The 19531-nt window shown below is 50.8% G+C and overlaps 7 protein-coding genes across 7 annotated transcripts; 3 read left to right on the top strand and 4 right to left on the bottom strand.

Moving 5' to 3' along the window:
* Positions 1 to 110: 110 nt before the first annotated feature.
* On the bottom strand, positions 111 to 969 carry NUDT21 (Cleavage and polyadenylation specificity factor subunit 5; the record flags this gene model as incomplete). The annotated part of the gene is made up of 2 exons (XM_014693726.1): positions 111 to 367; positions 432 to 969. The coding sequence occupies 2 exons, from the start codon at positions 967 to 969 to the stop codon at positions 111 to 113; spliced, it is 795 nt and encodes a 264-aa protein (XP_014549212.1).
* Positions 970 to 2834: 1865 nt separating this feature from the next.
* On the top strand, positions 2835 to 4292 carry G6M90_00g013100 (uncharacterized protein; the record flags this gene model as incomplete). Its single annotated transcript, XM_014693727.1, has 1 exon — positions 2835 to 4292. The coding sequence occupies one exon, from the start codon at positions 2835 to 2837 to the stop codon at positions 4290 to 4292; it is 1458 nt and encodes a 485-aa protein (XP_014549213.1).
* A 670-nt stretch (positions 4293 to 4962) lies between these two features.
* On the top strand, positions 4963 to 5324 carry PET100 (the record flags this gene model as incomplete). Its single annotated transcript, XM_014693728.1, has 2 exons — positions 4963 to 4992; positions 5073 to 5324. The coding sequence occupies 2 exons, from the start codon at positions 4963 to 4965 to the stop codon at positions 5322 to 5324; spliced, it is 282 nt and encodes a 93-aa protein (XP_014549214.1).
* A 239-nt stretch (positions 5325 to 5563) lies between these two features.
* Positions 5564 to 6603, bottom strand: G6M90_00g013080 (uncharacterized protein; the record flags this gene model as incomplete). Its single annotated transcript, XM_066129740.1, has 3 exons — positions 5564 to 6177; positions 6255 to 6317; positions 6375 to 6603. The coding sequence occupies 3 exons, from the start codon at positions 6601 to 6603 to the stop codon at positions 5564 to 5566; spliced, it is 906 nt and encodes a 301-aa protein (XP_065986011.1).
* A 418-nt stretch (positions 6604 to 7021) lies between these two features.
* On the top strand, positions 7022 to 13263 carry sip1 (Pof6 interactor protein 1; the record flags this gene model as incomplete). Its single annotated transcript, XM_014693730.1, has 2 exons — positions 7022 to 12727; positions 12784 to 13263. The coding sequence occupies 2 exons, from the start codon at positions 7022 to 7024 to the stop codon at positions 13261 to 13263; spliced, it is 6186 nt and encodes a 2061-aa protein (XP_014549216.1).
* Positions 13264 to 14179: 916 nt separating this feature from the next.
* G6M90_00g013060 (uncharacterized protein) lies at positions 14180 to 15881 on the bottom strand (the record flags this gene model as incomplete). The annotated part of the gene is made up of 4 exons (XM_014693731.1): positions 14180 to 15127; positions 15212 to 15429; positions 15537 to 15675; positions 15789 to 15881. The coding sequence occupies 4 exons, from the start codon at positions 15879 to 15881 to the stop codon at positions 14180 to 14182; spliced, it is 1398 nt and encodes a 465-aa protein (XP_014549217.1).
* A 1558-nt stretch (positions 15882 to 17439) lies between these two features.
* Positions 17440 to 19093, bottom strand: WRAP73 (WD repeat-containing protein; the record flags this gene model as incomplete). Its single annotated transcript, XM_014693732.1, has 2 exons — positions 17440 to 18126; positions 18203 to 19093. The coding sequence occupies 2 exons, from the start codon at positions 19091 to 19093 to the stop codon at positions 17440 to 17442; spliced, it is 1578 nt and encodes a 525-aa protein (XP_014549218.1).
* Positions 19094 to 19531: the final 438 nt, after the last annotated feature.

Raw genomic sequence — 19531 nt, 5'->3', positions numbered from 1 at the left:
GCCACGTTGTTTTAGCACACGGTCTCCATTGTCTATGATACAACGGTTGTAGTAGTGATTTCGCCGAACGCCATCGCCTTTTACCTATTCCAACGCACCATAACCATCACCTAAATTGTACCATTTTCTTCCTTCATTTCCATGTCTTCGCCAGCCAAAACTTTTGTCTTGGGTACATAGCCCTCGGGGGGACCAGCACCAGGTGTCATGGCCACAACATTGCCATCTTCGTCAACAAACTCAAAATTGTAGCGGCTGAGAAGATGCGGAATTGCTGAGAGCTGTGGTCCATATCGAGCAGTGTTGTCGTAGAGCTCGAAAAGAGGTACTGCAAGGAGCTTCATATTCTTTGGTACGCTCAACACTTCTATCAGATCAGGCGGGTTAGTAGTCGACTTTGTGGATTCAGCAGGGCGCGTCTTGGGACATACTTGTTTTGGGCAAGTGAATGAAATAGAGTTTCTTGCATTCCTTTGGCCGTGTGACATGGGCGGGAACAAAGGGATACATGAAGGTCTCGAAGTTTGGTCGCCACCATTGCGCGAGGCAGTCACCAACTTCCCAGTCCCCAGCTTCTTCGCCTTCACCTATCCGGCCCACAGGGGCCAATCTTTCGTCTAATCTAGCCTTGAAGCCTGCTTCCTCGTCGTCTTCGGGCCGCAGATAGTCTCCAGGGAGCTTGAAAAAGGCGTTTGCGATCTGAAGCATCAAAATATGCGGGTGGTTGTGCTCGTGGCACACGAGGATGCCCTCACATGTACGACGCATGCCATGCTCAGAAAAATGCTCCTCCAGGCGCTTGAGTCTTGCAATTACAGAGGGGTCTTCTTCAGGCTGCGTCTCCTTGACACCGAAAGTATAGTTTGATAAAGGGTACAGTGTGACCTTGTCTGGCTGCTTCGAGTTGAAATCAAGCGGTATGGTGGGTGGATAGGCGGACTGCTGCGCAGAGGGCGGTATTGTTGACATTTTCGAGACAATTCGGTCGAGTCTGTAAAGAGTGCCAGTGTTTGTCTGAAATTGAGGTATTGATGTGTGCGCAACGTTATGTGATCATGGGCTTTCACAGTTGTGTGGGCAAGAGTGTAATCTGGCGGTTTGCTTGCTGAACTTCATAAATGTAAGCTTCAGGGCAGCCTCGTACCTGGCAGAAGACGTTGCTTGCGACGGCAACGACGAGGTGGTTGTAAAGGGAAGGCGGTGTGCGGGGCCTACCAATTGGCCGAGTCCCTGGCGATTCAGTTCAAACACCAACATAAAGTACCAAAGTACCAGACTTTAAGCGCTAGCATGTAGGCCGTTGTTCTTTGGAGGATCACGACCAGCAAGTAAATACTCGATACGCCGTAACATGTCTCGGATTTTAGTGTCGACTCTGCAATATCCAGGAGCTCTATAGATAAATTGCTTTTTATTCCAGCTGTCTTTGTGATACAAATCATGAACAACACTTCAAGTCGATACACAGGGGACATGCATGCAGCCACAAACAAGTCAGCAGATGTCCGGATTAAAAAGCTCGATGCAGCGCAGCCCTGCTTGGATATTTTCGAACAATGCTGTGTCCCCTTTGACCAGTCCTGATTTGAAGGCTTCGTATAAGATAGTGGCACGCGTGACTCTTCTTCGTTCATCCCATCACCCGCATTGTTCGGTTTGGGCTGTGCAGAAGTCACATGCATCGTCATGCTTCAACGGTACCAGACCCGACAACCAGTCGAACTCGACGACATTGGCAGTCAGCCTCACGTACGGCCAGTCTCGGCTGAAATAGCGGAAAGTACGGAGTATGTGTAGCTGGCTTCTCGGGGCTGTGGAATGGTGGCATGGCCAGTGCTGCTGCAGTGGCACTCGAGCATGCATCACCCGTTGTCGCGCTGCATGTACATGTAGTAGGCAGCAACAGACTTGGCAAGGGACAGTGTTGCGACCATTTCACCTGAATGGTTCCAGTAGGCGCACTGAGATGATGAGGAAATCATACTGTCGTCGTAGCAAGTAGGGCTGAGGCCGTGTTGAGCAAACCAGCTGCAGGAAAGTGGTCATGATAGCCCTAGGTACTTAAGTAGATTAGAGGCGGCCCATGTCTGGCAGAATGCTCGAGTCCCTAGGCTGCATAAAGTACTTAAGTAAGTACTTACTTAGTAGACAGTTTTGCCCAAATGGACCAGCAGTATGCTATTCTTTGAGAACCCTTGCATTTGCAATGTTGTTCGGTTGTTCTCTTGCGGAGCGAGTAGATCAAACCACATGCGCAATGAATGTACTTTACGGTTGCCACCGAAAATACGGAGTACGTCAAGTACTTAAGTAGCATGCCCAGACACGGAGCCGCTTCTGGACAAGATTGAATCTCTGCCGTGGTTGAGCCAAGGCACCAAATCTATCTGCCCAAGTACTCCGTACCTGGCCGCCTTTCCTTGTTGCCTGGCACTGGTAAGTTTGCTTCAGCACGAGACACCGTCTTTTGACAGGCTACATGTGCAGGCCGGGCTCATGCGCACCAGGTTGATCCTGCCAACCACATGTGCAGCTTCTCCAAGTGCCAGGCGATTGTCCTGACATCGAACCTACCCCGCCACCTTCCATCTCCGGAACCGCTGATCCCTCCACATCATTCACGCGAAGCCCATGAATCCAACCTCCGCGGCGTCATACTGGTACTCTCCCGTCATTTCCTGCTGGCGAATACTCTGCTGGCATCGCGCTGTTCTTTTTCATCTAGGGCAGCATTAATTACCCGGCGCCTTGTGTTGCGCAACTGCTTTCCTGTTGCCTGCTCTGTTGCCTAGCCGCAGCACAGAGAGCGCAGGCACAGTGTACTCACATTGACTATGCGAGGGACAAGTACGAACACAACTGCTGGGTTGGGCGCCGTTCATGACCTGCCCGTCCTGTCAGAACCAGACCTCTCCGTCTCAACAGCACCGGCATTTAGTGCTGGATCCGCGGATGATGCCGGATCATCAATATCGTCGGAGAAAAGCGACTCGAAACCACCCAGAAGCGCAATGCGACGATCGTCTAGTATTCCCAAACTTCCACAGAGCCCGCGTCGAGTACGGTTTGATTTCATGGGCGAAGAGGTGCTCCCAACAACATCTCCTCAGCCTAGTGCATTCATTTCTGCACGCATTTCTTCACCCGACCCTATGGGCGATGGAGCAAATTGCACTTCTCGTCTTGCCACAGAGCCTGGAGAGGAGGAGGATGAGGAGGAGGGAGAGCAAGCACCTCGTAAAGTCTCGTCATCTGACGCACTGCGGTTTCTGTCCAGGGCTCCCTTGGAGGAGGATGGAACTGTTTGGACAGTAGTCAATTCAGACCCGGACGAAGCTGTGCCGGATCAGCCGCATTCCTTGCCAGAGAGCCAGGCTGTCGACACTGCCCCAAGTATGCCAACCACTATGATGACCACACCGGACACGAATGTCTTGGGACCAACACGGACTGCCACAACACCTGAGCCCAGCCATAAACATACTTTCGTCGGCGATATCAAACGCGCGTCATCCAATTCTGAAGAAGATTCGTCAGACGACGACTTTCTTGCAATGGCTAAGCTCAAATCACCTGTGTCATCAGTCTCCCGGGCTCAAGCATTGCTATCTCCTACAAAGTCGAGCCAGGAAGGTACTTCGGTACAGCTAGGCGACCAGAGCGGAGTGTCGCCAAAGGCCAAGAAATCAGCTGCCAATAACGCCCGCGGCGAAGCTACACATGGAGTGTCGGCGACAAAAGAGGATGAGAACGAGGTGTTTCATTTTGAAGAAGAAGGCTTACAATTACCTGAGCGGCCGCGTCAAACCCGAAATCTGGCCGCGCACATTGATCCCGACGACGGGCAATCCGACGACCATGATGAAGAGTCAAGTGGCACCCCCACTCCTCAACCGCTGAGTCTGTATGCCACATCGCCGGCAGTTCCAATTACAAGGCCAGTAAATCGAGACCGAGAGCAAGATCCTACGACACCTTCAAGGATGAAGTTTGAACCCAATACTGTCGGTTCCTACAAGGGCAGGCCTTTAACGATTCCCATCCTGCGAAACCCCGAGATACTGTCCCAGCTGGAATCTGCTCAACCTGTCAATGAAGTTGTAGGTAGCGTTCATCACCGTGGCCCTGCGGATGCATTCAATCCAGCCAGTTTCCCAGAAGGCGCCGAACAAGCTATGGCCTTCAGCTCTCCAAGAAGCTTCAGTGAGCGGCTCCTGATTGAAGACATGATGGAGGCAGCAAAAGCTAGATCTCTAGGTTCCGGTGCTGGGCCGACAGACCATGGGCAGTAATCAATTGTCAGGGCGGCTCTCTTTTACCTCTACTGTTTTCAATTTAAGTTGTTCGTCTGCCCTTTAGGTCTTTTGTGGGGGAAGGGGGGCAAGGATATAATCAAGGCACACAAGGAAGAAAGCGGCATTATAGAGGCGTTGAATTCTGGGAATTACTATGAATCATGGCGGAGTTAACAGACATAATGGCAAGGGCAACCATCGACCGACGTCGTTTTCCAGGGATGGATTTGTATCAATGACTGCAGACGGCATTTTCCGTCACATCATGCATCTATGTAGTGCGAAATATCTATTATCAGTCGCACCTAACTCACGAAACAATACACTAAATGCATTTTAACCAGGAAGGCATTTTACCTATAAAACACCAGTAGTCCCATGCCGCACCATATCGTATTTGAGATGGCATGGAGTGAACCTCATGGCGGTATTGCATCGGGCAATGGGCGCTAACGTTATCGCTATCGCTGGAGGCGCCTGGTCAGCTTTGCACGGAGTAAGTGGCGGCATTACTAGTGGGCTGATTGGGCCTTAACAACCTCAGCTGTACTTACTTTATGTAGCTTTCCACCCTCTGCAATCTCCATCCTGGACATACAACTTCACCATCAATCCCCGCAACATCGGTCCAATCCTCAATATCCAACCGCACACGCGGCTAATCACAATGGGCGGTCTAAATCTAGAGGTGTTCAAGGTAAATTATTATGCGCATAGCCCCTTTCCCAAACGCCACAGGCTTTTTCAAATTCGTAACCGAAATTTCTTCCGGCACAGTTTGGCATGTATGTCATGTTTCCCATCGGCATCATGTACTACTTCGGCACGAATCTCGATGATCGCTTCTCGGTACCGAATTTCTGGCCGAGACCCGAAGAGTGCAATAAGCTTCCGCGCGACAGGGACGAAGTCAAGGCCGAGTATGAACGCATTGTTGCGCGACAGAGGTTTCGACAGGCCCAGCTTCAGGAAGAGCAGCGTCAACGGGCTTTGTTACAGGGAAACCGGAATAACGGAAGCGACTCTTGAAAAAAAAAAAAAAAAGCTGCAGGGCCGATATGAATATATTGTTTGTGTGTGAAGGGTGATGGCTTGCGATTGTACGATATAGAATGCTTGCGACACTAGAAGGATGTGTAGTACGATACGAACCATGCATGGAGAGGCGTTTGGAATCCCCCCTTGGCAAGGAAAAAATTGCCCATATTCTACTTGACATATTTAAAATTGTACATCCAGATCAAGTTTCGTCGCTACCGGGGTTGTGTTCATACATCTATGTGCCTCTCTACCCTCTCCCACTCTTCCTCGGTAATGCTACCTTGGTTGATGTTTGCAAAGATTGCTTTGACTTCGGGATACTCTCGTAGCCCAATGAAAAGCGCATCTAAGCTTTCCACAGATTGCTCGGTGTCGATTGCAGTCTTGGTATCTTCATTTGCAGCCCAGATAATGTCCGATTCGACGACCTCGAGCCCAAATCTCTTCGAGAGTGCTTCTGTGATGGCCATCAATTGCGCTGGCTCTGTCAACACCAGCAAGTCCCCGTCTGGTAATTCTTCTACGTCGTCAGCTCCGTCGTGCTCAATCGCCTCTTCTAGAAGATCAGACAGTGTTGGTCCGCCCTCCTTGTTCCTGAATATTATTCGGCCGCGCCTCGAGAAGTAGAACGAAGTTGAGCCGGTGACGCCGCCAGCTTTTTTGACAACAAATTTGAGGTCTTGCAAGGTGCGGGTCTTATTGTCGGTTTCTATATCCGCGATCAGTGCAATATTAGGCGGCATGAGTACTTCGAGTGTCATTGATTCCAGTTGCGCTCCGGCTGCTGATCGGCCTTGGCCGCGGGCGATTGCTGCTTCGACAAGGGCCTTCGGAACGCTCGCTGGGGCAATTTGTTAGAAAAATCATATTCCCTGGGGTTTATCAGCGCATGGGAATTTGGGCAGCCGCCTTACTTGCCTTTGGTGGCCGCCGCTATGGCATTTGCTAGCTGTGGGTTAAATTTGACGTCTTCCCCGTACACTTTGAACGGTCATCAGCTCCTTCAACTCGACATGGCGGGTTTTCAACGTTACTAACTTCGCGAGTACATTGCAATAAGCTTCGTGAATGCTGTTCGCTCCGCCATTTTCTTCTTATCCGTTACCGCCTTGATGTGTTTGGTCTTGGACCACTTGTTGTGGCCTGCCAGCATCGCCTGGCCGGTGGAAAATGATCGCAGACATCGTCGACAGAATTGGAGCTTTGCAAGCGGTCGGGACACAACTGCGGCAAGGGGTAGTGCTAAAGGTATATTTGCTATCGCCATGACGGTCTCCAATGAGAGCACTGCGTGGGTATTTCAAAATGTCTTGAAAGTACCGTCAAACTCGGCAGAGAATGGGAGGCTCGGAGAGTTGGAAATGCCTTGGTGCTGGGAAGTGCCTCCAAACTCGCTGTCGCGTGCATTAGCCCGACGTCACTGATTGGCTGACAACATTGAAGCTCAGGCCCAAATGCCCAGTAAGCTCAGATGTCCAGTCCACCAGACACATGCATGTCTCAACAGCTCCCCCGCCAGCTGGCCCAAGTCCACCAGACGCCTCCCCAAAGAAGCCGTACCTACCCACCCTGCCCGCTTCAACCCCTTACCCCATAGACATTGACGGGTTGTTTACAGCTTGCTGAAAATCGCGATTCACCCGGCAAGCACATAGGACGTTGCCTGTCCCTATTACTCGCTCGTCATGTCGTCTAATTCAGAGATCGAAGCTCCCACGGAGCAGCCACCAGCCCAGGTCTCCGCCGAAACGGCCGCCGCCACTGTCGAAGCCAAGATCACAACTCCCGAGCTCGACCTTCCCAAATTACAGGCCTTGCCAGCAGAACAACAGGAACTTTTTTTACTATCTTTTGTGTCAGATCTGAAAAGACATGTCCTGGGCCTGGTGGCCGACGATTGTACAGCTCAGCAGTTCTACTTGAAGAAGGAAATCTTCCAAATTATCAATCTAGCAACCCCGGCGCCGTCTCGAGTAATACGGAACAGCTTGGGCAAATGTTTAGCTCATATATTCAGCAAGGGAGATCGGAAGTTGCTTTTTGAGACCATCAACGACTTGATCTCTGTCATAACGGGGAGCAAGGGGAAGTCTGATGGCGAGACTCGCTCTAAGCAAGCCGCCGTGTCTTGCTTGGGTGATGTCTTCGCGGCCGCTGGCGACAGTGCGATTGGTTTACATCAACTAGTTTGCACTACCTTGATTAAACTGTTGAAAGCTGCCTCCAACAATGCCGGTCTGCGTGCGGCTGTTCTTCATGCTCTAGCTAAACTCATCGCAATGGTTCAGGGCAGCATGGACGAAAGCATATCACGCGACATATGGAAACAAGGACGAAATCATGCTGCTTCTGATAAGGGGTCACTGGTGGTGGTTTCAGCATGCCGCTGCCTCAAATCTCTCGTCAAACATACTGCTTATTTCCGCAATTCGGCTGACCTTGATAAGTTGGAGAGTGCAATTTTCAAATCCGTCGAATCTTCTTCCATCCAGGTTCGACATGCAGCCGCGGATTGCTTCGCCGAGGCATTAGTTCAAGGCTACTCCCCAACTGGCAATGGTGAAGTGTCCAAGAGTAAGAAGACGAAACCGAAGCTGAAGCGCGCTTCCACTCACCCTGGAATAGCGAATATTAATGAAGACGAGGACGACCTCCCGCCAAGATCAGCAAGCCCAGCTCCTGGTGGCAAACGCGTTCAGGACCTAGCCTTATCTGTGCCTGATATGCTCAAGATACTATCGACCCAGTATGTCAAGCAGAGTGCATCAAATAAGACCCGCGCCGCGATTGGTGTCTGTTACGGAAAATTGTTCCGTCGACTTGGGGAGCGGACAGTTCTCGCCAAGTATCTGCAAATTGTGGAAAGCTTATCGACTGAAATTTTGGGACACTCGACGATAACTAACAATCGATATCGCCTTTTGATTACTCGGCGGATAGTTGATACAGTTCTTTACGACGTTATTGGACGACAGATTCTCGGCGAATCTGGACAAATTTCCGCTGCCGAGGCTCTGGTTAACAACATTCTAAAAAACTATCCGCAGGCCCTCGCAGAACGTCCGGAACCTTCAAAACAAATGTTGATTATAGCTCTGCGAGCCGTGGCGTCTCTCATCACATCCCTCGGCTCGGCATCTAACCGGTTTGCTGAATCTTGTCGGGACGGGCTCTTGCAAGTTCTTCAGCATCCCAGCTACTCCGTTCAGGTATATGCTTCTTATTGCATGAAGGCTTTTGTTCTCGCCTGCCCTCAGCAACTACTTCCATGCCTTTCCGTGTGCATGAACAGCCTGGCTCGGGAACTCTCGCTTCTCAACGGTGGACGAAATTCACCAAGACGGTGTCTTGGATTTGCTCATGGACTGTCAGCTACTCTCAGCACCAGCTCTGCTCGACCTCTATACGGATCTGTCGACATAAATAGCCGTGTTCTGACTATGGCCACAAACCTACTCAAGTCGAGCAGTCAGTCAGAGTTGCGAATCTCCAGTATCCAAATCCAGGTTGCGTGGATTCTTATTGGCGGTTTGATGTCTCTCGGTCCAAATTTCGTCAAAATCCATCTATCACAGCTACTGCTTCTGTGGAAGAATGCGTTACCAAAGCCCCTTGCAAAGGACAATACGTCAGCCAGAAGTTTCCTTGAAGCTTCATTCCTAACTCATGTACGAGAATGCGCCCTCGGCTCTATCATGTCATTCTTGGAGTTTAATAGCCGCTTGTTGACAGTTGATGTATCAAAACGCATTGCCGCCATGCTTCAGAGTACGACAGCTTTCTTGAAGACCTTGCCCTCCAAAAAGACGACGGAAGACATATCGCAGAGGCTGACCCCCGCTCTTCAACTATATGATCTAGACATGATGGTTCAGCGCCGGGTACTGCAATGCTACATCAAACTGGTTAATATGAGTCCTGCTGGGGGGAGTGAGGCTCTCTTGCAATCAAATCTGCTAACTCTAGCCATTTCACTCTTTGCGGACCCGGAGAACTATATACCTAGCTCCCTTAGCGCGTCTATTGCAAACGCAGCTGGTACATTTGACTCTATATGGGATGTGGGTGACAATTCTGGCTTTGGAATCACCGGCTTAGTTTCCGGGTTCGACATTAAACAACTACCTGGTCAGCATGAGTCGTCCACTGGAACTGAAATTGAAGTCGACAGCCCAGAGGATTCCATCAACAAACTATTAAAGTCCCCCGTATGTGGAGGTCTTGAACATGACGCATCGATGCTGTATATTGGAGGTGTGGGCGATTCTTCCATTCTCCCAGATCCACCGGCTACAGAAGTTATCAATAATGCCATTCAACTGTTCGCCTTTACATTTCCCCTCACGCCGGCCAAGGTGCAAGAGAGTGTTTTGGAACAAATAAAGACGTTCGCTTCGGCTGGTTTGCTGCAAAGAGACGCCGGTCGCAAGGCTGCAATCAATGTCAACGTTTCTCTTGCTATCCTTTCGAGCCTGAAGGTAGCTGTCAAAGAAACTCGATCCCCTGCAGGCAACGTCTCGAACCTGGCTGTAGAGCGCTTGTTGCAGGATATTGTTCGAGATATTGTTCTGGATCAAGACCAGTATGTCCGCAGTCTAGGGTATGAGTCGGTGGCAAGGCTGTGTAATATCTACGGCAACGCATTTACCAACCAAGAAATCAAGTATCTTGTCGATACAATTGTTGGTAACCGAGAACCAAGTGCAAGAGCTGGATGCGCAATGGCACTTGGTGCCATCCAAACCAAGGTTGGCGGCATGGCTGCTGGGTATCATTTGAAAACTATTCTTGGTATCCTGATGTCTCTATGTAATGACCCTCACCCGGTCGTTCACTATTGGGCTCTTGAGGCTCTATCATTGGCCTCAGATGCCGCTGGGCTTAGTTTTGCGAGTTACGTTCCGAGCACATTGGGAATGCTGGCCCAACTATATGTTTCGGAAACACACCATGCCGAAATCTCCTCGGCTGTCACTATGAATCTCGAAATGGAACTTCCCAGCGTTGCAGCGGTATCAAAATGCGTTGACTCTCTCATCAATGTATTAGGCCCCGATCTGCAGGACGCGAACAAGTCAAGAGACCTCATATTCACATTGGTCAATCAATTCCAGGATGAGGATGATGCCCTTGTTGAAAAGGCTGCTTTGAGTTGCCTAGAACACCTATCTCTCTATGCCCCTGGCCAGATGCGATTCGCCGAGTATGTAAAGCTTCTACAGAAGTATCTCAAGTCTGAGAATGCGACGCTACGGGATGTCTCAGTGGATGGCCTGCACAATATAATGAAACGGGAGCCACGCGATGTGCTAAGAGAAGCTGAGGATGGATTCGAGGAGCAGCTATGGCTGGTCCTCGACAGTGTACCAAGCCATGACGGTGTCAGAAATATCATTCGGAACTGGATGCATCAATCGTGCATATTTGAAACTAATGAGTGGCTGCACCGATTTCAGACAGTGTTAAAAATGACAAGAGCGAAGAACGAAGCACGCGATGAAGCAAGACCAGTTGGCGGAGTTCCCGATCTTCAGGACGAAGAAGTTGCTGGATTTGCCGCGGCCGTTCCTGGTGCCAAGGAGAGCAGAGACAACTCTGCACCATCAGAGGCCGAACCACTGCGATGGCAAGTCAGAACATTTGCACTTGGTTGTATAACCGACATATTTGCCATTGTCGCCAAGGATGTTGCAGCAAACGGAGAATCAGCAGCACAGCTGGCGTTGCAAAATAAGATTGCTGATGTAGTCCGTATGGCTTTCTCAGCTTCCACTTCCAATGTACTGGAACTGCGAATATGGGGACTGAAGATAATCGGTGCTGTGCTCAAGATGTTCGGGAGGACACCTGACCCTGACTTCGAGGAAGCTATGCTTCTGGAGCAATACCAAGCCCAAATCAGCTCTGCTCTAACACCCGCATTCGCTGCCGACTCCTCACCAGAACTAGCCTCGGAGGCCGTGAACGTCTGTGCGAGCTTTATCGCGATTGGTATTGTCACAGATGTGGATAGAATGGGCCGAATCCTAAAAACACTCGTCACTGCCTTGGAGAACTTTTCCAGTGACCATGAGAACGCCGGAATTGGGGAATTGAAGGGACTGAGCAGCAATGCACAGGTCATGGTCAAAATATCCGTGTTTTCCGCCTGGGCAGAACTTCAGGTAGCAAGCACAGAGCAAAAGTATCTGATGGATGTTCTGAAACCTTACATCGGAACTTTAACTCCACTTTGGCTAGAATCTCTGCGGGAGTTTGCTCGACTTCGATTCGAACCCGATATCTCCATGACACTGGGGCCACCGTCTCTTTCCGGGAGCCTAGATACGATTTATGCGGCCTTGAATCGGGAAACCCTACTTCGCTTCTATCAGGAGTCGTGGCTGAAGCTTGTTGATGCAATTGCCAGTCTTATTGAACAGGACAGCGAGTTCGTTTTTGATGCACTCGATGGCAAAGAGTCCCGAGAGGCAGGACCCAACGGTGACACCAAGAGCCCTGCTATCAATTACCGAGACGAGCCTGTGGCATTTTTCTTTGTGCTCTTTGGGCTTGCCTTTGAGGCCCTGGCAATCAGACCGGGCCAGGCAGACTCGCTTGCTACGAGAGAGCAGGCACTAGACATTCTGGAGGCATTGAAGAAGATTTTGCATCCAAGCGTGTCTGGCCACGCTATTTACAGACCTGATGTCTTTGCTGAAACCATGGACTTGCTAGATCGCCTAGTTCTGACTGATGGACTAGATATTCAAAGCGTGATCGTTGATATAGCGCGAGCACTCTGTGTAACACACCCGTCGGCCCGAAGGCAGTCAGAGGATGAGGGCGATCTCTCCGAGGACATCGATCAGCTTTTTGAGTTGACACGAATTATTGTATTAGTTTTGTCTGGCTTGCTCCCTAATCTCTCTGAAGGCAACCAGCCTGTCCGACATCAAATGAACGAAGAAGCCATCATTCTCGTTCGTAACTCCTTGGATGCTCTCGTGGACGCAGCGGAGGTCTTTCCGTCAATCATCAAGACAGATCTTCATGCATGCATTATTCACATATTCGCCACTATTCTTGCTACCCCTTCCTGTCAAGAACTGATTGTTCCCCAGTCACTGGCCATCTTGAAGCGTTTCGTCGCTAGCGCGTCATCGTCAACAAGTAGCGGAGATGATGGCAACTTACCACCTCAAGCACAAATTCAGGGCTGCCTTCGCCGCTTCTTGTCGATATATGTAAATGCACAGAAACGAGAGGAGTCCACATCTTTGGCAGGCGTCAGAAACTGCCTCCTTGCTATAACAATCCTGTTTACTGGCGGAGAAAATCAGCTGCCTGCAAATCACCCACTCGTCGCACGATATCTTGACGAGCTGCTCGACTGTCTGACTGATAGAATGGTAAGTCGACTGACCCCTCAGGACACTCTATGCTTCTCGCTAACACACTACTTCAGACCGCCAAGATTGCTGCCAACTGCATCCGATCTCTGCTCCTACAATCGTCGCCCACGTCGGCAGACCTGAGCATAGCTCGCTATCTCTTCCCTAGACTGGTTACCTTTGTGACAAACGTGGAGCCAGAGGATCCAGAACGAGCCCGGTCCCTCGTATCCCACACTCTTTGCTTATATGTCGGCATAATTCCCAAGGGCCGCGTCCCCGCAGCAATGGGCTTGGTCATACCAGCCCTGATGACACGGGCAGTTGGAGAGGGAGAAGATATGTACCAAGAGACAAGCGCAAGGCTCCTAGAGCTCGTGGCCATCGACCAGGCTGGCTTCAGAGCTACCGTTGGCGCGATGAATAGCGGTCAGCGAACCTTTTTGGAAGAAGTCATTCGTTCCGGGCAACAATCAGGAAGCGAGGCGAATGCGTCATCTGCCGGTGAGGCCGGCCGGCCAAGTATCACTCTGAAGATGAACTTTGGCGGCTAGTCGCACATGCGAACTGTACCTACACGAAATGTCAAGCAAATTTTCAACATGCATCGTGCCGGACTCAATATTAATACTAGCTGACAGCGAATCGACACTACCGCTATCACAGTGAGACAGATGCAGGACAATGAGCTTCGCTGCCTGCCAAGTGGATGTGTCCCTCCCTATCGGGTGACACGGCTCTTTCAGTTTGACATTGGCCAATTTGACGTTACACTGCGGGTTGGCGCACTTGGAACGGCGGTAGATAAACCGGTCAATGAATGGGGATCTGAAGCAGCTTGATGGCGAAAGAACATGACTAGCCACACCCTAGAGTTTGACATGCTGGGTAAATTCATGCCTGTAAAGACAGCCTCATGATAGAAATGAATTAAAAGTGGAAATAGAATGATAGACACGCCGATGATAATTTCTTCGGGTATATTTTAGGCAACGTGACAATCAATCTACCAAGTTAAAGAGAATGTTTTATTTTGAAAATTTGGTAGCAATGTGATGTACGTCGTCTAATCATGAATTCGTAGAGTCCCTTGCACGTCATTACCGTCAGTTTCATAGGTTTCGTCAAGATTCCAAGCGTAGTATCATCGCACCAACATTCGCTCGTACCTCGATACCCGCTTAGCTAGTCTAACGCTTTGATACTATACAAAAATAAAGAAGGAGAAAAGAGAAAAGGAAACAGTCAAGATAGTTGTATGCCCGCCTAAAGGCAGAATCGCCTCGTCAAGCACACAAGTTAAGGTTTCCTGTTTGTTACACCAAACCAACCTGGCCACCACTCTCATGAATCGGCCAAGAAGAACTGTTGCACAGATTTTGTTTAGAGCAGTATGAACGGGAGACTCTGGATGTGGGTATCCTTGGTGTTCAGTAGTTGGTGGGAGTAGAACAGAAACTGAGTGTAGTGTTACTCTTCTTGTACCGGTTTTTTTCGGCTCGATGACCCATGGGCGATGACTGGTCCAGTGGATTTGGCTGTGTCTTCAGTGGTTTTACTGGATGAGCTGTCTCGTGTCGACGGTGAAGGTGAAGAATGAAAGATCCGGCGTTGGGGCTTTTGGTCATTAGTATCGTCTCTAGATGATTTTTCAAGCTGTCGTGTGGATCTGCCCGTTTCCTTTGACGATTCGGAACGGTGGTGTCTTGATCTTGGGTCCTTGACGGCCTTGGATCGTTCCGCATCAGTTATGCCTTCTGTCGCCAGCCTGGTTGATACAACTCGTCCCTGAAAGAGCTTCTGGTCCAGTATACGAACAGCCGCTTCGGCGGCAGTCGGGTTCGTCAGGGCAATTAACGCATGCCCACGTATCCGCCCTTTAGGCTCAACTAATGGAATATCAATTCCAGTTATCGCTGATGAATATTCCCCTACTTGGTGACGGATCCAGTTGGCCACTTCGCTCTGGCGCGCTTTATGCTGTATAGACGTAACGATGACTTTACATGGTTTTTCTGCTGTGTAACTCAACCTCTGCCGCGTGTCGCTCGACTTCGGTCCCCCCGTGGAAAGAGTATAGTTTGAGGTTCCGGGGGGCATTCGGAAGTGAATGGATGCGTGAGACTGGTGCGAACTAGCATACTGCGAGTCAGCAGAGCGATATCCTCCGTACTGTGAACTGCCGCTATAACGGCTGGCCGGCATAGGACCAGCCTCTGGGAGGGACTCGTAATAGCCAAAGCCCGGCGTATATGTCGGAATGTGATTTCTCATGGCTGATATGGTGTTGTAGGATTCCGCCATGGTGGCATAAGGGTCCAATACCAGCATACCACCGTATGCCGTGGTTGTCCCCACAGGTCCAGCAGGACAACCGATAGACAGAGGTAGTCGACCAAACTCATGATCCATGCCAAGCTGGGTGAGATCATCCGTTGTTAACCAATTGTAACATGTTAAAGTTAGGGTTTTCAGAGGCTATTGAGAGAATGCTAATCGTACCGGACTGGGCAGAGATACTGCTTCCTGCATACAACTCCGAGATGGAGGCAAAGCTACCTCAGAGTTCCGCGGTTCTCCGGTCATTGGGTCCCAGTGCCCTTGTGCGCTGTACTGAGCGACTCTGGAGTCGACGAGTTCTTTAATCTTGATAGATTCGGTCCTGTTTCTGTCTGAAGCGATGATGGCTCGGTTGCGGAAATATTCGTTCTTCACGCGAGCTAGATGTCTTGGTCAATGTTTCATTCAGCTCCGAGCCTGTGCCAACCCCGAGAGACATGCAGTAGGAAAAAGGGGGACGTTAACAGGAAAATGGAATCCGACTTACACCACGCCTTGTTAAAGTTCTCCTCTCCATGAAGCCGTATCCAACCAGACGTGCTAGACTGAAACAGCTCGACGTGGTCGACATCGCAATCAACACGTAGCCAGTCTTTGAAATCCTGCCAAGAGGTGCCAAATGGCAGCTAGAATGTCTCCAAATGCGTTAGCTCCAGAACCTCTGATACTCGAAAGACAAGAAAAACGACAACGGGGTAGATTAAAAAGAAATGAAAAGAAGCGGCCATTTACTACGAACATTGCATATTGGCATATAGTAGACTCCAGTCTTCTCTCCTGGCTCGACATCTGCCATTATCACCTTCTTCTCTGATCCTCCCTGGCGGGACATATTCCTTTGAGAGCGTGCCGGGCAAGCAACAATTATAGTACAACACAATTAAACTTATAAGTCCGGGAAGAGGGCGTATTTGAGACAAATAACAGATGTCCTGAAACATATGCTCTCGTTGGGGATATGGGAGAAGGGTTGTATGACGACAAGTGGCATTCAGTTGGAGACGCCGACGTTGTGATAAAATTTTCCTGTCACGCAACCGGGGGGGGTGTGTGAAGCTGCGCAGAAACAGTTTGTGACGACGAAGAAATTCCGCAGTGGTAATAAGAGGGAGATGCTGGTGTGTACAAGGCCGGGAAAAGCAAATACTGAGGGCAAGGATGGCAGCACACATGTCCAAGCCACCAGGCCAACAATGACATCGCGATTTTATACGACTTGACCACTCCTGCGCAACTAGCCAGGGGCAAGGGCAACGAGCTGGGGGGAAACAGAGTAAGGAACGAGAATCGGCCATGCCAGATTCCATTACAACCATAACATATCATGCTACTCCGTAAACAGGCCTTGAGCAGCTACCGCCACCAAATCGGTACACTACTCGGGCCTGCACTCAACGTGGAGGCGGCAGGACAACAGCTCCTCACATGCACTCGCCACTGCTCCAAGACCCGGGTAGCTGGTTCTCCGGACTCGCAATTCGTCATCAATGGTCGTTCGATCAATATCAACAGGCTGTTGGACAACTGGAACTGGCTGGCAAGTGGCCGACCGAGGAATTGCCTTGACCGTTGCCACTAACTTTGCCCAGGAAATAAGCTGTGCGTGGTCATGGCCTTTGGCCAGAGTCATCCTCGACGCCCGCTCCGGTCTTTAGGCTTCCAACATATCCCGTTCTTGCCGCTTGCTTCCAGAATTTGTTGCCATCTCGAGCCGCTTAAGACATGCCAGGCTTATTTTTTGTCAATCCTTGACCCAGATTCTTGCCCTGAGAGATGCGCCGGCCATCCGAAGATCCCTTCTCTCGCCTTTACGGCTCTTTCGCTTACCCCCATTCGCCCCCATGTCTCTCTCTACCGTGACACTGGGGCCGGAACCACGAGCGGGAATGACCCGCCGAAAGGCGTTGTGGCAAATGACTGAGGTAAGACGGGTGCAGGCCGACGGGACGCAATATCCTCCAGCCCTCTGACCTTTTCCGTCAATTCGCATGGCATCCTAGTAGAGCACAAAACAAAAAAAAAAAATCCTGATCTGGCATCTTGTCAACTACTGATCCTGCCACGTCTTTGTCCGTTGGCATAATAAGCGCGAGGGAAGGGGAAACACATGAAGCTTCGTTGCAAAGTCGCACCTTGCGCTGTTTGTGCAAACTGGAACGCCACGCTGCAACTAGCCAGATGCAGCAGCCAGGGGCTGTCGTCCACCGCCATGTACATACATACATGTGGCTCCTGGCAAACCGCAAGTTGGGCTGGGGCTTTTACAGCTCTTCTACTCCGTAGTTTGCTCGACTTGAACACGGGGGTTGAAAGGTTGAAAGGCCTGGTGGCCTGGTAACCTCGCAGTTCCAAAGTTTGGATTGGCTCATTTGATTGGCCACCGCTCAGATTCAAGTGTATCTGAACGAAAAGGTATCGTCTAGATTCGAGGCGTCATCCGCTATGACAATTGGCCTCGCGGAGCCCAGACTTTCGGCCTCGTCCCGTCCCGATGATGGCCCATCCAACTCGACCCCGCCTACTGCAGCCTCCCATGGGCTCGGTTCTTGGTCCGCATCCGCGAGGGACAACAAGACGTAGTGTTGTGAGTTGGTTATCAATAGTTCCGGAGACTCGGTTTCATTATTCAGCCAGGTGGCCTGCATCTTTGACGCGGGTTTGGACGCGGGCAGATATTTCTCGGCATAGAGTGGTGTTGGACCGTGTGATAATGGATCCCACACATACGACATACATTGCTCTCTATCGTCCTGGGAGCATATCAGGAGTGTTTCCCTAATCGATGGGTGCCAAGTAAAAATGACTGGTAAATGGAAGATCAAAGCTGCACGAAGCTCGGCAGCGGCCAGATCCCAGATCCATATCGTGCAGGGACAATCGTCGAGCCGCGTGGCAAGAAGAGTGGAGGATGCGTCAAACGAAATGGAAGAACATCCCCCACGCACATCTGTGGATTGCTTGGTACTGTTACTGTTACTGCCGTTGGCGAAAGTCGGCGGGGAAACAGTGTGTGTTGATCTGGAAAAGGAGTGTATGTTCCGTCCGTCAACCCCAACACTGACCTGCTCTTGCCACACCTACATGCAAAACCCGCGTCAGGACTGCATAATATCGCAAAATGGCGGCCCGGAAGGGGAAACAAGACAGACATACCTGAAGTGTCTCTCGCGGGGCGATAGCGGTGGGATGCATCAATCTCATCACTGATCGCCATATGCCGACCTGCAGGACGGTAATTCCTCTGCTATGGTCCCCCGTCGCACAAAGCTCTGCATTGGAGCTGAGCTGGCAGCTCTTGATCCCTGGTTGCATGTCCGACTCGGGCTCGGTAGTAGGATCCGGTCTAAGACTGGATGCATCAAGGGTTCGGAAATGCTGCCCGTCTCCGGTGTAGACCAGGAGCTGGCTGCCCTGCGCCGGAGACTCCCACAACACGATCCATTGTCCATCAGGAGTCCACTGGACGGCTTGAGCATCGAGAGTATCCGGATACCACGATCTCGTAACCCGCCGTGTTAGCGGGTGGTGTATGCTGACCATGTCCTTGCCACCCACCCTCGTCAGCATAAGGAGATGTCCGGTGTCGGGTCGAAGAGAGAAACCCCGCGAAGCTGACGTTGGGTGATGAAACTTGGGGTTGCTAATCTCAACAACTTTGGAGGCGGCAACGTCAAAAACGGCAAACTTGATGCCGAATGGAGCACACGCCAACACTTCAGTATCGTGACTCCCAAATTGGATCATAGGCAGCTTGCCGCCAGCCGGAGCCGCAGGGCCATGGATGGTGGCCTGGAACGAGCCGTCGCATGCTGCAAATACTTGAATGTAGTCACCTGCGGAGACGAGTATTTTGGATGACGACGGCGCCCATGTGAGGTTGCTGATCGGACGGGGCAGCTCTGGAGAGAGTTTCACAGCATGGATGGTCTGCAAGGTCTCCGTTGACCGAACAATGATTGTGGATGAGCTCAGGACCGCTACCAGACGTCCATTTGGACTGGGCTTGCAGAGCGGGGACGCTTGATACAACGGGTCAGTTACCATGCTGGGCGTACGTACGTATGTATGTATTGCAGAGTTTTCTTACATTTGAAGGGGCGCGTGTGGTGCATTGGGGGCAGCGGAGAGACCTGCATGCTTGTTTGCTACTACTGGCAACCTTTGCGGCAGCTGGCTCCCACGGCTCGGGAAATAAGGAGAATGTTGACAAAAAGAGAGAGGTGTAGGTATCCGTCTAGCCTAAATATATTGTCCAGCCGTGTTCCTGGGCGTGCTGAGAGGCCGGCGAGGTGGCTTACATGCAACCCTGTCGACAACGGTGTAGGCGGTGCGGGAAGATGCAAGAGGCCGGCCAAACAACGGGCGTCTTTGCAGAATCAGCCGGGGCAGACGTGGCTACCCCTGATTCGTATCAGACGCAATAAGTTACGGGGAGGAAGCAAAAGAAACTTCTTCAACCATGCTACTTCTTAGGTCGAGGCT

This window comes from Metarhizium brunneum, chromosome 1 (assembly GCF_013426205.1).
Source record: "Metarhizium brunneum chromosome 1, complete sequence".
Classification (NCBI taxonomy): Eukaryota; Fungi; Ascomycota; class Sordariomycetes; order Hypocreales; family Clavicipitaceae; genus Metarhizium; species Metarhizium brunneum.
Note: the sequence above shows the minus strand (reverse complement) of the source record. Positions and strands in the feature narration are given on the sequence as shown.